The sequence below is a fragment of the Schistocerca gregaria genome, chromosome 4 (genome assembly GCF_023897955.1).
Source record: "Schistocerca gregaria isolate iqSchGreg1 chromosome 4, iqSchGreg1.2, whole genome shotgun sequence".
Lineage (NCBI taxonomy): Eukaryota > Metazoa > Arthropoda > Insecta > Orthoptera > Acrididae > Schistocerca > Schistocerca gregaria.
In genome coordinates this window covers 289,888,402-289,903,233 of record NC_064923.1, presented here as the reverse complement: position 1 = coordinate 289,903,233, position 14,832 = coordinate 289,888,402, and the positions used below count along the sequence as shown (strand labels likewise).

Sequence of the window (14,832 nt, the reverse complement as noted above, 5' to 3'; positions counted from 1 at the left end):
AAATAGACTGTACTCGATCCATTGGTTTGGAGTGAAAATAAAAGAAACAGTTCGTCGATATCGGAACTAATTCTCATGTTTACTGCAGAGCAGTTGACTCACTTGCAACGAGCACCATTCCACCGCTGTATCGCTGTCTGGTAGAAAGCCTGTATACTCTCTGTACATACATTAATGCGCCAAAACGTTGTTACCACCTGCTTAATAATGTGTTAGTCTACCTTTGGGCCATAATAAAGCAGCGATTCTGAATGGCATGGATTCAACAAGTCCTTGGTAGATTTTCAGAGATACGTTGCACCAGATTTATACACAGCGCTTGCACGATTCTTGTAAATGAGGGCAGGTGGTTTTCGGTCACGATATTGACGCCAGATAGTGTCCCAAGTCAGTCCCATCGAGTCCAGATCAGGCAAATTTGGTGACCAACATGTAGACGTGGGTGCAATATCATGCTCCTCAAACTACTGATGCACGATTCTGGCACTATGACGTAGACAGTTATCACGCTGGAAGATGCGACCCTGTCAGGGAAGACATCATGCACGAAGATGGACTGCAATAATGTTTACATTGTCCACAGATGTCATGATGCCTTAGATTACTTCCACGGCCCCCCAAGGAAACGCAGATGAATGTCCCCCATAGCACAGTACTGCTTCCACTGGCCTGCATCCATGGCGTGGTGAAAGTATCGAGAATCCGTTTGTCTGGATGGTGCTGCATCAGAAAGCGACCAAGCACTTCCATTGTCTGTGGTCCAATCTGATAATCCTGCGCCCTATGCAGTCACAATATATGATGTAGTTGTGCAACATGGAAGCACATGGGGGCCATCTGCTGGACAGCACCATGTTCAACAACGTGCACTGAACATTGATTTTAGAAACACATGTGCTTCCACCGTCATTCTACACTGTCACAGATAGCCACCTTCCCCGCCATATCAAACGTGTAAACCTCCGACGTCCGCGCTGTGTGATAAGGTGTGGACGTGCAGCACTTTCCAAAGATACTCACGACATCAGCGTGGAAGCCGGCCGTTGTGGCCGGGTGGTTCTAGGCCCTTCAGTCCGGAACCGCGTTGCTGCTACGGTCACAGGTTCGAATCCTGCCTAGCGCATGAGTATGTGTGATGTGCTTAGGTTAGTTAGGTTTAAGTAGTCCTACGTTCTAGGGGACTGATGACCTCAGATGCTAAGTTTCATAGTGCTTAGTGCCATTTGAACCATTTTGATCCTCAGATGTTAAGTCCCATAGTGCTTAGAGCTATTTGAACTATCCCAGAAGACCATCGGAAGAGAGTATGACGGCATCTTGGAGAGAGATGCTGGTTCCCAGTTGCCAGGCCATAACAATCTCCCTTTTGAAACTTCCTGGCAGATTAAAACTGTGTGCCGGACCGAGACTGTGAGGTTTGGAAGGTAGGAGACGAGGTGCTGGCGGAAATAAAGCTGTGAGGACGGGGCGTGAGTCTTGCTTGGGTAGCTCAGTCGGTAGACCACTTGCCCGCGAATGGCAAAGGTCCCGAGTTCGAGTTTCATATCAGCGCACACTCCACTGTAGAGTGAAAATTTCATTCTAGAATTTCCCTTTTATCAAAATCGCTTAAGTCGGTGAATTTCGCTATCATCATCAGTGTAGTCGTTAGAATGATCCTCCATTCTTCTCTGCTCCGCTTATATTCTGTCCTTAGCGCGTCACGTCCCATATCTCCATCAGGTGGTACTGAATCTTGCGGTGAGCGGTGACCGTAATGTTTTGGATCATCAGTGCAGACGCTCTAATTATTCCTATACTTGGACTCGCTTATCACTAGTTTAGCGTAGTGCACACTTTTTATTATGTAAGTGTTTCTCTTCTTCATAACGACATTAAATACACTGTATAAAAAATTAAAGGATCACTTTTTGAAACTCTGTCATTTCCCTCATTGCAGCGCAGAAATTTGAAATTTGGCTTGAAGGTGCCGAAAATCTTCCTCTGTAATGATACAATAGTGAGGCGCCCTGCCACGTCCCCCCGGGCGAGATGTAGACACATGCAAACTAAAAAGGCCAGAACTCAGAAATTCATGTGAGATGTAAGGTAGGGTAATGACATCACATTGGCACCAAATTTCACCAGAGTTCTGCACAACGACACTGTGGACGTGTTACACAATGGGAAAGTAATCACACCTCGCCTTACCCACATCTCGTCCCCTCTCTTGACGTTTGTGCGATGGAGGTCAGGACTGTGATTCCCAGCACTGAAATCTCGCAGTTTTCTTAAGAGTGGCCCATAAAAAACATTTCAGGCACACACTCACTCAGAATCGACATGAAAAGACCTCAGGAGGTGGCATGAAGAGCAGCAATGACACCTCCCCTTCCCTTGGGGCGTACATTCATACACATTTGGCGGTCGAAAACGACAATTCAGTGTCATGAGCAACAGGACGATGTTATTGTCAATCTTCGCCACTCATGGCACCACCCGAATGAATCAACCCCTCTGTAGAGTAGTGTTGTGTGTGTGTGTCGGCTCGTTGGGGGTGGTGGTTCAAGTCTGGTTGACACAGGTCGACGTCCGTCGATCGCGACGACTCCGATCTGTAACTCTTGAAACAAACTCCTCGCTTTGTTTGCTTAGTTTCAAATAGTATCTCCCTTTAACAGGTATCCATGTATCGATGGAGCAGCACGCCGAAATGTACACCCCTGGAAATGGAAAAAAGAACACATTGACACCGGTGTGTCAGATCCACCATACTTGCTCCGGACACTGCGAGAGGGCTGTACAAGCAATGATCACACGCACGGCACAAAGGGCACACCAGGAACCGCGGTGTTGGCCGTCGAATGGCGCTAGCTGCGCAGCATTTGTGCACCGCCGCCGTCAGTGTCAGCCAGTTTACCGTGGCATACGGAGCTCCATCGTAGTCTTTAACACTGGTAGCATGCCGCGACAGCGTGGACGTGAACCGTATGTGCAGTTGACGGACTTTGAGCGAGGGCGTATAGTGGGCATGCGGGAGGCCGGGTGGACGTGCCGCCGAATTGCTCAACACGTGGGGCGTGAGGTCTCCACAGTACATCGATGTTGTCGCCAGTGGTCGGCGGAAGGTGCCACGTGCCCGTCGACCTGGGACCGGACCGCAGCGACGCACGGATGCACGCCAAGAACGTAGGATCCTACGCAGTGCCGTAGGGGACCGCACCGTCACTTCCAAGCCAATTAGGGACACTGTTGCTCCTGGGGTATCGGCGAGCACCATTCGCAACCGTCTCCATGAAGCTGGGCTACGGTCCCGCACACCGTTAGGCCGTCTTCCGCTCACGCGCCAACATCGTGCAGCCCGCCTCCAGTGGTGTCGCGATAGGCGTGAATGGAGGGACGAATGGAGACGTGTCGTCTTCAGCGATGAGAGTCGCTTCTGCCTTGGTGCCAATGATGGTCGTATGCGTGTTTGGCGCCGTGAAGGTGAGCCCCACAATCAGGACTGCATACGACCGAGGTACACAGGGCCAACACCCGGCATCAAGGTGTGGGGAGCGATCTCCTAGACTGGCCGTACACCTCTGGTGATCGTCGAGGGGACACTGAATAGTGCACGGTACATCCAAACCGTCATCGAACCCATCGTTCTACCATTCCTAGACCGGCAAGGGAACTTGCTGTTCCAACAGGACAATGCACGTCCGCATGTATCCCGTACCACCCAACGTGCTCTAGAAGGTGTAAGTCAACTACCCAGGCCAGCAAGATCTCCGGATCTGTCCCCCATTGAGCATGTTTGGGACTGGATGAAGCGTCGTCTCACGCGGTCTGCACGTCCAGCACGAACGCTGGTCCAACTGAGGCGCCAGGTGGAAATGGCATGGCAAGCCGTTCCACAGGACTACATCCAGCATCTCTACGATCGTCTCCATGGGAGAATAGCAGCCTGCATTGCTGCGAAAGGTGGATATACACTGTATTAGTGCCGACATTGTGCATGCTCTGTTGCCTGTGTCTATGTGTCTGTGGTTCTGTCAGTGTGATCATGTGATGCATCTGACCCCAGGAATGTGTCAATAAAGTTTCCCCTTCCTGCGACAATGAATTTACGGTCTTCTTATTTCAATTTCCAGGAGTGTATAATTGAAGCAATGGTGTTCGAAGGATGTCTGTCTTCTTTACTGCCACACACAGCGACTGCACCACTTGGTACCGCAACAGCTCCCTTTATCTGAAACAGTAAACCAAATATCCTTCGCGTGCTCGCGACGGGCTTATAAGCTTACGCGAAACTGGATAACAGTAGTTCTCTATGCCGGTTTCCAAACGAATGTTCAAACGTAGATAATATGATATCTCGAATTATAAGTTCCACCATTCAAGCCGATGCTACATTATAGTCTTGCGAGGATGTTGATTTGTGAAGTATTGCAGTGTCGTTAAGGCGTCGCTACGGTGCTAATTCAACAACTCCTACGTCGTAAATCGAGAGATAAGGTATTCCCTAAACAACGTACAGAAAGCGTCGTATTTCGATGTAAACTTACTGTTCCCTGTCGATAATGTCACTAAATCACCTTTAACTTCGGCGTTCTCTCAAGAAATAATTATTTCACAGTTTTACATAAAAGTTCGATTAAATGATGTAGCCGACACGAAGCACTGAAGTTATATCTGAGTTTACTGAACTTCTGAATTATTTAACCACTGCACTTGAAAGCACACCGATCTGTCATTCAGGGAATTGAAGCTATTTGCATCAGCAATTCTGAGATTGACTGCAGCTTCCGACAACACGGCGTACCTTTGAATTCTTCATGATCGAGTGTAGATGTTCCCTACTCAAGGCTATTTGTAGAGTTTATGTCGGCGGTTGGTACGTTGATGTATACTTCAATGTTCGCGACTTATCACAGATCACGGCGCTTAAGTCCCGCAATTGACTAAGTATCACACGACTTACTTTTCCTTCACGTATAATAACTGTTCCGTTGTCTCGCTAAATGGCAACTGTTATCTTACATCTGTTCAGAATTCTGACTAGTACGTCAAGGCGATACTGGAAAAGCTGTCTGAAACAATCTAGTATCGCTCAATAGGCGTACTGTTACCGCAACGTCTACAAGAGAGCGAATTAACATCTCCATTGAAGTTTTACATTGTTGTCGCAGCGAACTTACAGCTCGATGCGGCTACAATTTTCTTCTTGGATAAATGTTATCTCTGATCACTTTATCTTGTCTGGGTGTTAATGTCCGTAAGGCATATATGTTGAATTCTTTAGAGTTCCATGCTTGGTATCATCTGATAGTCTTCCATTTAGTTCCTTCCTTGTAATAAACATTGTTACTTACATAGTATTTCTGTTAGTCAAACTTTCAATAGTGTTAATATTTTGTTGCCAGTAGCTCTCGTCAAGGTGAGAATAACTATTTCTTTATATCTTTTGCTATCAGAAGGATGTCATTAGGGCCTCTAGATATTTGGGATTTTATAGTAGGGACACTGTGGGAATGTGACCTGATGCCTTTGGATTGTAGCGTGACCGCAATTCGTGCTCTGATATATACGAGGGTAATCCCAAAAGTAAGGTCTCGTATTTTTTTATAAGTACATAGACCTGTTTATTTCTACAATGGCGTACATCAGTTTACAGCTTGAACATTTAGCTATTTTTCGACATAATCACCATTTTTGTCGATGCGTTTTTGTAGGCGCTATGACAGTTTTTGTATGCCCATGTCATATCAGCTCGCCGCCATGTTCAGAAAGTTATGAATCTCTTCTTTCACCTCGTCGTCGGAGCTGAATCGCTTTCCGGCCAAATGTTCTTTTAACCTAGGGAGCATGTGATAGTCACTGGGCGCCAAGTCAGGAATATAGGTTGGGTGGGTGATTATGTTCCACTGAAACTGTTGCAGGAGAGATGTGTGGGCGAGCGTTGTCATGGAGAATGTGTACGCCCTTGCTCAACATTCCTCTTCTCCGGTTCTGAATTGCCCGTTTGAGTTTTTTCAGAGTCTCACAGTACCTGCCAGCGTTAATTGTGGTCCCAGCGATTCAGTTCCGACGACGAGGTGAAAGAAGAGGTTCGTAACTTTCTGAACAGCATGGCGGCGACCTGGTATGTATGACATGGGCATACAAAAACTGCCACAGCGTCTACAAAAACGCATCGGCAGAAATGGTGATTATCTCGAAAAATAGCTAAATGTTCAAGCTGTAAACTGATGTACGCCATTGTACAAATAAACAGGTCTATGTGCTCTAAAAAAAATTGGAGACCTTACTTTTGGGATTACCCTCGTAGGGTGAAACCATTATGGATCGTTCAAAACCATTTGACGAAATCTGAACACGAACCATCTCAGAAAAGGGTGTTCACAGTTTTTCATTTCTGCTGAAGTGTAACTAAGGAGGAGGTGGGTATGACACATCGACACATGTGCATGAATAATACGCCAAAATCCCCTCTAAACCCCCTCTTCTCCTAGTTTGTCTGCAGCTGGTGGTCTTGGGGTAGCGCTCTTGCTTCCCGCGCACGGATTCCAGGGTTCGGTTCCTGGCGGGGTCAGGGATTTTATCCTGCCTCGAGATGACTGGGTGTTGTTGTGTCGTCTTAATCATCATTATCCATCCCCATTACGGTCGGAGGAAGGAAATGTCAAACCACCTCTAATAGGACCTTGCCTAGTACGTCGATGCGGGTCTCCCGCATCGTCCCCTACGCTCCTCGGAGTATGGGAGATCATCATCATCTCCTAATTTAACAAAACCCTCTGTCCTACCCACATACCTTGGTTGAGACTGTTTAACACTGTACCTATACAGAGACAAGTGTTGAGCGATTCCTAGACGAGTGAAGCCAGACAACCTCTGTCGACACCATACAGCTAAGTGCGCTGCACTGGTAGTGCAATCTGAGATGTGCAGTGCATAAGACTTTAGATCGACACAGTCCTGTATAAAAACCTGTATGACGGGCTCTCATAAAGATTTAATTATCGCATCGAAAAAATCAAATTTCGACCACGAAACGTAGTATTATTCCTTTTCCTCATATTCAGCCTCTAATGCGACGCATTTGGTCGATGACTGTTGACTTGATTGGGACCTCGATTATAGTGATCTGATTTGGGTTGTTTAGGAAATTCTAAAAACACATCTTCTCTGCTTCTAGAATTGTCTATCATGCAATGGTTTCTTTGTTAGAGAAAATAGAAAGAAATCACTGGCTGCTGCGTCAGAAGAGTACAGGGGTGAGGCGAAATTTGATAGACCGAAGAAGTATTGTTTGTGGCTTCGTCATATGCAGTGTGAACTGGTGGTCCATCGTGGAGCAAAAATACACCCTTGTTCAGATCGGGTGACATTTTGCCCCTGATAAGCATGATGTGTTGGCACCACACCATTAGAGTCCCGAAAAACACTCAGCATCATATTGACCAATGATGATTGGGTCTTCGCTTTTTCGTGGGCGGTGAATCAACACGTTTCCAATGCCTTCTCTGCCATTCGACTACGGTCGTTAAGTGATTAGGTGGTTAAAGAAGTCGTCTGTATTGACCTGACAAAGCTGCAATATTTCCGCTGCTGCCCCGCTTCGGCTTGTTTCTGGACTGTGAATGAAAAGCAGAGGCAGCGATCTTTGTCGTGTCGATAATATCGTAAAAGATGTTGAAAACTGGCGCATGACTAATTTTCACTTTTTTCTCTATCGCTTCCGTTGTAAGATGACGATCTTTAAGCTCTAGAGCCTGGCTCTTTGGTCTTCGTCATTCAATCACACCAGTCCACGCTGGAAGCTTATGCGCCACCTTATGATTGTGTGTTGTTGCCATACTCTTTCCCCAACACAGTGTGGATCGTTGCAACGCTATTCCTCTTCACACGCAGAAAACGAATCAATGCGTGATACTCCACTTTGTCAGTGGGCTGCTCCAGCTTCTCTTATCTCTTCTGGCAGAGTGATACAGAACTGTGACATAGGAATTTCAGTCTGTACCAGAACATCAAACACGTAGTCGCAAACAGACAAATATTCATTACGTAACCTTTTGTTTTTTCGAGGAATTAATGACTACCTCTGGTAAAAGTCTTACAACACAATAAAAATAAATGTATTGATAAAACATTTTCATTTTATAAGGTTTGTTTGATTAATTTTAATTACGATCACTGAATATAAAGTTCTGCGATAGAAGCCTCACTCGTGCTTCAAATATTAATTACTATTTCTGATAGTTCTGTCTAACAGCCTCTCGGTAGCATATGTCCCCATATTGTTGCATACTGCCAGTTCACTTTCATTCACAGATCCATTGTCTCTTTCACAGAGCGATTATTTACGCTTTCAAGTTATTTAAAAAATACGCTGCCCGACAAGGAAATGAAGCACCTAGACGATATGGAAGGATGTAATGTAACTTCGAATGTGTACACAGCACCGGCAGGTATGAAATGATTAGAGTATTTTCTGTGAGAGGTAGAACGGCCACCAGAGTGAGTTAGTGTTATAAGTTTCACCAAGCCTGGTAGTGTATTTAAGGGGAGTGAACAGTGCCAGATGTGGAGAAATCACAGCGAAAGACACAGAGTTGACGCATACTCGTGGGAGACAGCATTATCAATACCTGATAGAGTTTGGAAAGAAGCTCATTGTGGGTCACTATTCGGCTAGGTGGTCGTCGAATTGCGAAATATTTGTAGGGCATTTAGATATGATAGTGTCCCGATGTTGGACTGTGTGAGAACGCTAAGGGAAGCATACTCGTCATGACGATCATAGTCGACCATGCATTGTGCACCAACTGCATCATAACTGCATAAAATCTGCGCCAGCCATCCGAGGACAAATAACAGACTACAGCAAAATTCTGCGTCACACTGCGCCATTGGTCAGAGAACAGTGGCCAAACACTAATGGCTGCTTTTTTAGTGGTTACACGAGTGGGAACCATGGACTGTTGACGACTGGCGTTGCATTGTGTTCAGCAATGAATCGCTATTCTGCACTATCCTAGATGTCGAGCGGTTCTAGGCGCTTCAGTCCGGAACCACGCGGCTGCTACGGTCGCAGGTTCGAATCCTGCCTCGGGCATGGATGTATGTGATGTCCTTAGGTTAGTTAGGTTTAAGTAGTTCTAAGTCTAGGGGACTGATGACCTCAGATGTTGCCGGCCGGTATGGCCGATCGGTTCTAGGCGCTTCAGTCTGGTACCGCACGACCGCTACGGTCGCAGGTTCGACTCCTGCCTCGGGCATGGATGTGTGTGATATCCTTAGGTTACTTAGGTTTAAGTAGTTCTAAGTTCTAGGAGACTGATGACTTCAGATGTTAGGTCCCATAGTGCTCAAAGCCATTTGAACCATTTTGATCCTCAGATGTTAAGTCCCATAGTGCTTAGAGCTATTTGAACTATCCCAGAAGACCATCGGAAGAGAGTATGGCGGCATCTTGGAGAGAGGTCCAGTTCTGGCTTTATGGTGCTGGGAGCCATCGGGTATGACCACAGGTAGTGGTAGTGATTGAGGGAAGTCTGACAGTAGAATGCTATCCACGGACATCACTCATCTTCACGGGCTGCCTCTCATACTACAATGGTGCCGTTTTTCAACAGGACAATGCTGGTCCACACATGGCACGAATGCCATCAACTCTACGTGTGATGTTGAAGAATTCCAGTGAGTAGCAGGATTCCCAGATCTGTCTCCAAGGGAACATGTGTGGGACCAATTCATCCCAGTGCTGACATCCAGGCTCTCAAGGATCAGTTATCACGTGTGGGCCAGATTGGCTCAGGCGACAATACAAAGTCTTTATGGCACCACTTCCAACTGAATTGGTGCAGGGACGCAGGTCAGCAATCATAAGGGAGTATAAGATCATAAAGATGAGTGGGCTAATGATGCAGGATGTTCATTGTAAATGTGACTCAATTTTGTAATCACTGAAATGACGTCTCATGCCCACTCAAAACGTGGAGTTTCATTTAGTTTCCCTCGTCACTCTCTGGGTGCGTAACTTTTTCGTTAGGCAGTGTATTACAAACTAAACGTACAGTATTATTAGTAGTGGTAGTATTGGCATTATTAGTACTGGGTTGGTGCACCTGCCAGGGTAGCCGAGAGCGCTAACGCGCTGCTACCTGGGCTTAGGTAGGCGCGCCGGCCATCGATCGAATCTGCCCAGCGGATTAGCGACGAGGGCCGATGTGCCGGCCAGCCTGGATGTGGTTTTTAGGCTATTTTCAACATCCCACTAGGTGAATACCGGGTGGTCCCCATGTTTCGCCTCAGTTACATGGTTCGCAGACATCTGAAGACTTTCGCACTATTCCATGGGTTACAATTGACGCAAACGGTGTACACTAATTCCATACCTGGGGGTACCCGGTGGCGGCAAGAAGGGCATCCGGCCACCACTTAAACATAAACTTGCCAAATCCGATTAACGATGGCTGACCCTACGTATCTGCGGAACAAGGCTCAAGCGATATATAAAATAGATAATATTGGGTTGGTGCATGAGTTCTTAGCGTTTCTTCGTAAGATTTAATAAACACAATAGATACGCATAACAGAGACTTTGGTAGTCAATAGCATGCTGTGCTACTCTATTTACAATAGTCTACCAACGCTGGAGAAACTTATCGATTCCTCTGCTCCTCTACGGTTTTGAGACGAAAAGCCTGTCGAGTCATGTTCGGAGTGCATTTTCATCCAGAAAGGAAGTTCGCTGAAGCTTGTTCGATAGAGAGCAGAAAAGGAGAAAAGCTGTGGGCACAAGATCAGGCGAATTAGGTGGGTGCGGAATGAGTTCGCAGCTGAACTCCTGTTTGATATTTTTGTCGGTCTATCAAAATGTGGGCGGACGTTTTCGTGGAGTAGCATCACTTCACACAGCCTTTGCGGTCGTTGTTCTTGGACTGCGTCTGCTTAACATCTCAGTTATTGACAGTAAATGGTCAGCAGTGATGGTTACACCTTCGGAAGGCAGTTCATAGTCCACTACACCGTCGCTGTTCCACCAGATGTGTGGATGCGCGCAGGCCTTTGTACACGGAGTTGCTGCTTTGTTTGGGCTCAAGCATTGCTTTCATTCCCGTATGTTAGCATAAAGACACTATTTCTCGTCAGCAGCAACGATAGAGGATAGAAATGGTCGGTGTTGTGTTCACGAGCTAACTGATGACGACCAAGGGACAGTTGCACATACGGCAGCCCACAGATTTTTGTGATTTTGGCTTAGAAGAGGCAGTACCCCCACACTGAATTGTTGAACCGTCAACACTGAGTGCAAGTGTTGCACTATCGTGGAATGGTCACACTTCATCACATTTGCCACTTTACGAGTACACTGACGTGGAGATTGTTGTGTTGGCCGAAGAGCCAACACCGTGTTACTAGTGGAGGCCGAAATGCACGCGTTTTAGCTCACGCAGGCTGGCGTGAGGAGGGAAGAACTATACTGACGTGAGTTCTGGAACGAGAGAAGGAATGAGGATTAAGAAAGCGGATGTAATTAGTTTGATACTTAACTTTAATCCATTAATGATGAACGTCGCTTTTGACGGTACATGATTCACAATATTATCTGTTCAGAATACATTCTAGTAACTGAATATGGCGTCTTGCTAGGTCGTAGCAAATGGCGTAGCTGAAGGCTATGTTAAACTGTCGTCTCTGCAAATGAGAGCGTAAGTAGAGAGTGAACCATCGCTAGCAAAGTCGGCTGTACAACTGGGCGAGTGCTAGGGAGTCTCTCTAGACTAGACCTGCCGTGTGGCGGCGCTCGGTCTGCAATCTCTGATGGTGGCGACACGCGGGTCAGAGGTATACTAACGGACCGCGAACGATTTAAAGGCTACAACCTAGCAAGTGTGGTGTCTGGCGGTGACACCACAGAGATCATTGTGGATTAATGCGTTTAAAAAATCTTCATCAAACCTCGGAGGTCTTCCTGAGCGTGGAGAGTCACCATCGTATTCCTTAAAACGAGAAAACCATTACCTTGTCGTGCTCTGTCCAATGCCATTATCCCCATACACAGCACAAATGTTTCTGGCTACCTCCGCTGCTGTCAGCCCTCTGTTTAACTCAAGCAGAAGAATAAGTCGGAAATGCTCCTATTTCTCCACTTTCTACCCAATTTTATAGCGTCCACAGCTCCACTCACTCTCTCTAAATGAAAAATCGACAATGTGTAACGACAGACAGAAACAATAGACTACAGATAAAAAATGACAATTGGTGAATAAACCTATAGCAACGTGAATAACAAGGTGCAAAACAAAAAGATTAAGAATTTGTGCACAAACTTAATACACTATTAATTAGTCGTAAAACAAGGATTTAGAAGTTAAGTAGATGATTAAGGGTACTGATCTGGACGCGTGCGGCTGTCACGGTGTCGCAGAGAACGAGCCGGCCCAGCTGGTGCTGGTGGGCGTGTCTGCGGGCAAGAACAGGCCGGGCCTCTCCTGCCGCGGCTCCTCCGCCGACTACCGGAGCATCGGCCCGCTCCAGGAGTGGGTGGAGCGCGCCATCGCCTACGCCAACAGGCAGCTGGAGCGGATCAACGGCAGACCGGGTGCGTTCCTTCTACTCTGCTCAGGCGCACTGCAGCATCTAGTATAACGGCATTACCTAGTAACCTCATACTATGGCCACTGATAAAATGTCGACACATCGACACCTGTTTACAAAGATATCGATATATGTAGACAATATATTCATTGGCCCGCCCTCTTGGCCGTGCGGGAAGGAGCGCCTGGTCCCCGGCACGAATCCGCACGGCGGATTTGTGTCGAGGTCCGGTGAGCCGGCCAGTCTGTGGATGGTTTTTAGGCGGTTTTCCATCTGACACAGCGAATGCGGGCTGGTTCCCCTTATTCCACCTCAGCTACACTATGTCGACGATTGCTGCGATAACAAGTTCTCTACGTACGCGTACACCACCATTACTCTACCACGCAAACATAGGGGTTACACTCGTCTGGTGTGAGACGTTCCCTGAGGGGGGGGGGGGGGGGGTCCACCGGGGGGCCGAACCGCACAATAACCCTGGGTTCGGTGTGGGGCGGCGGAGTGGTGAAGTGGACTGCGGTAGTCGTCGTGGGGTTGTGGACCACTGCGGCTGCGGCGGGAACGGAGCCTCTAAGTCGTTTCTAGGTCCCTGGTTAACATACAATACTATATTTTCTTCCCTGATACATTAGTATATCGATATCGAAATGACAATATCAAATGCCAGTATTTTTCACTGTTTTCAGATAAATATATGAAATTGTTCTTATGAAGTTGTAGTAGAGCATAATTTTACTTTTATTGTGTGAGGGAGTCTTACTGCTTATTCAGCTTTCATCGCATCCAGTCTTTCTCTTTGACCCAATGAAGAAATCTGATTGCACTGGAGGGGGGCGGGGGGCGGTATGAATTGAATAACGAGATTCCTGTTGTGGAGAAATAGAACACCAGTTGCGTTAAAAAACAATTTTCAGCGCAACTAGTGTGCTATTTCTTCACATCAGCATTCTTCAAAACCAGTTGCCGAACAAGATGACCATAATCTGAATGACAAGATGTGGGCGAAGACGTGTGAGGGGAAACGCTGATGTAATCGACACAGTGTTACCAACAGATATTGCAACTGTTAGCTTCACCCATGCAATTTTGACCCTAAAACCGCTAGATCGCTGGCGTTTTCAGAATTGAAAAGGCAGGGAAGTCGGCATGAAGTGTTTCAGACAAACCCGACATGTGACGAAATCGAACGACGAAACAGCCGGTCAACTTTTATTGAGCCACTTACGTACAGTTACCATTGTAAGCCAAGTGATAATTCTTGCTGTAAGGAGGATAAGCAGACAGGTAGCTTGTTGACGTACGGATAATCTAATACTATATCAATACTTAAGTATAAAGATCTAAAACCGGCAGTGTATGTAGAGATATTTTTATAGACCGATACGTCGATATTTTTTTTCCCTTCATTGTATCGAGGGCCGGTAATGATGTATCGGATTCCCAATATTTTTAAAAATAATAACAGTACTACGACGTACACTGTGGGATCCCTCGCAAAGTGTAGCGTGACATGTGCAGAAGTAAGAGAGCTATTCGCCCACGCATCTGATCACCGGACGATCATCCAAGTCAATTGGCTGTCACATTGCCCTGTGGTACGAGCGGTCCAGGTGCACGTATGTGACACGAAAATGATGGGGCGTTGTGGGAACACACACTGTGTGTTTCATCTGCTGACACCTGTCCAGCTTGTGAGGTCTTGCTTAGTGATTGTGCCATCGCCAATGTAGCTCTCAGCATCGCATGAGTACATAAACCTCTCCTCTGTCTAGATGTTTGTAGACGACTAGTCTGCACGAGCGGGTTGCAAAGCTGATGTCCTGTTTCCGAGCACTAAACTGAAGCTTACTGTGCTTTCTGCCACATTAGGTTGTCGGACAAAAGGTTAAGGCGGACAGCATGGGACGTGGGAGAGCCGGGAAGTTGTGGGGCGCACTCTGTCTGGTACATCTGGTGACATTCTCCAGCTTGAGAGACCCAGTCAGTGACTATGCCACCAGTGGGATTGCTCTCAGCGTCGTGTGACCACACAAACCTTTCCACTTCTACATATATGTACATACTCCACAAGCTGTTGTACTGTGACTACTAGTCATTTTCTTTCCCCTCCCACACGCAAATACAGGAGGGAAGAACGACTATTTATAAACCTCTACATGACCCCTAATTTCTCATATCTTATCTTCGTGGTCGTTATGCGAAATGTATATTGACGGCAGTAGAATTGTTCTGCAGTCAGCGTCAAATGCCAGTTCTCTAAAT

The 14,832-nt window shown here is 46.7% G+C and overlaps 1 protein-coding gene across 2 annotated transcripts in view; it reads left to right on the top strand.

The window, feature by feature from the left end:
- The window catches only part of LOC126365981 (uncharacterized), a 155,349-nt gene that overhangs the window by 118,046 nt on the left and 22,471 nt on the right, over positions 1–14,832 (top strand). For both annotated transcript variants that reach the window (XM_050008790.1, XM_050008789.1), the window contains exon 5: positions 12,401–12,574. In XM_050008790.1, the coding sequence (XP_049864747.1) occupies positions 12,401–12,574 (174 nt within the window). The remainder of the gene's footprint in view (positions 1–12,400; positions 12,575–14,832) is intronic.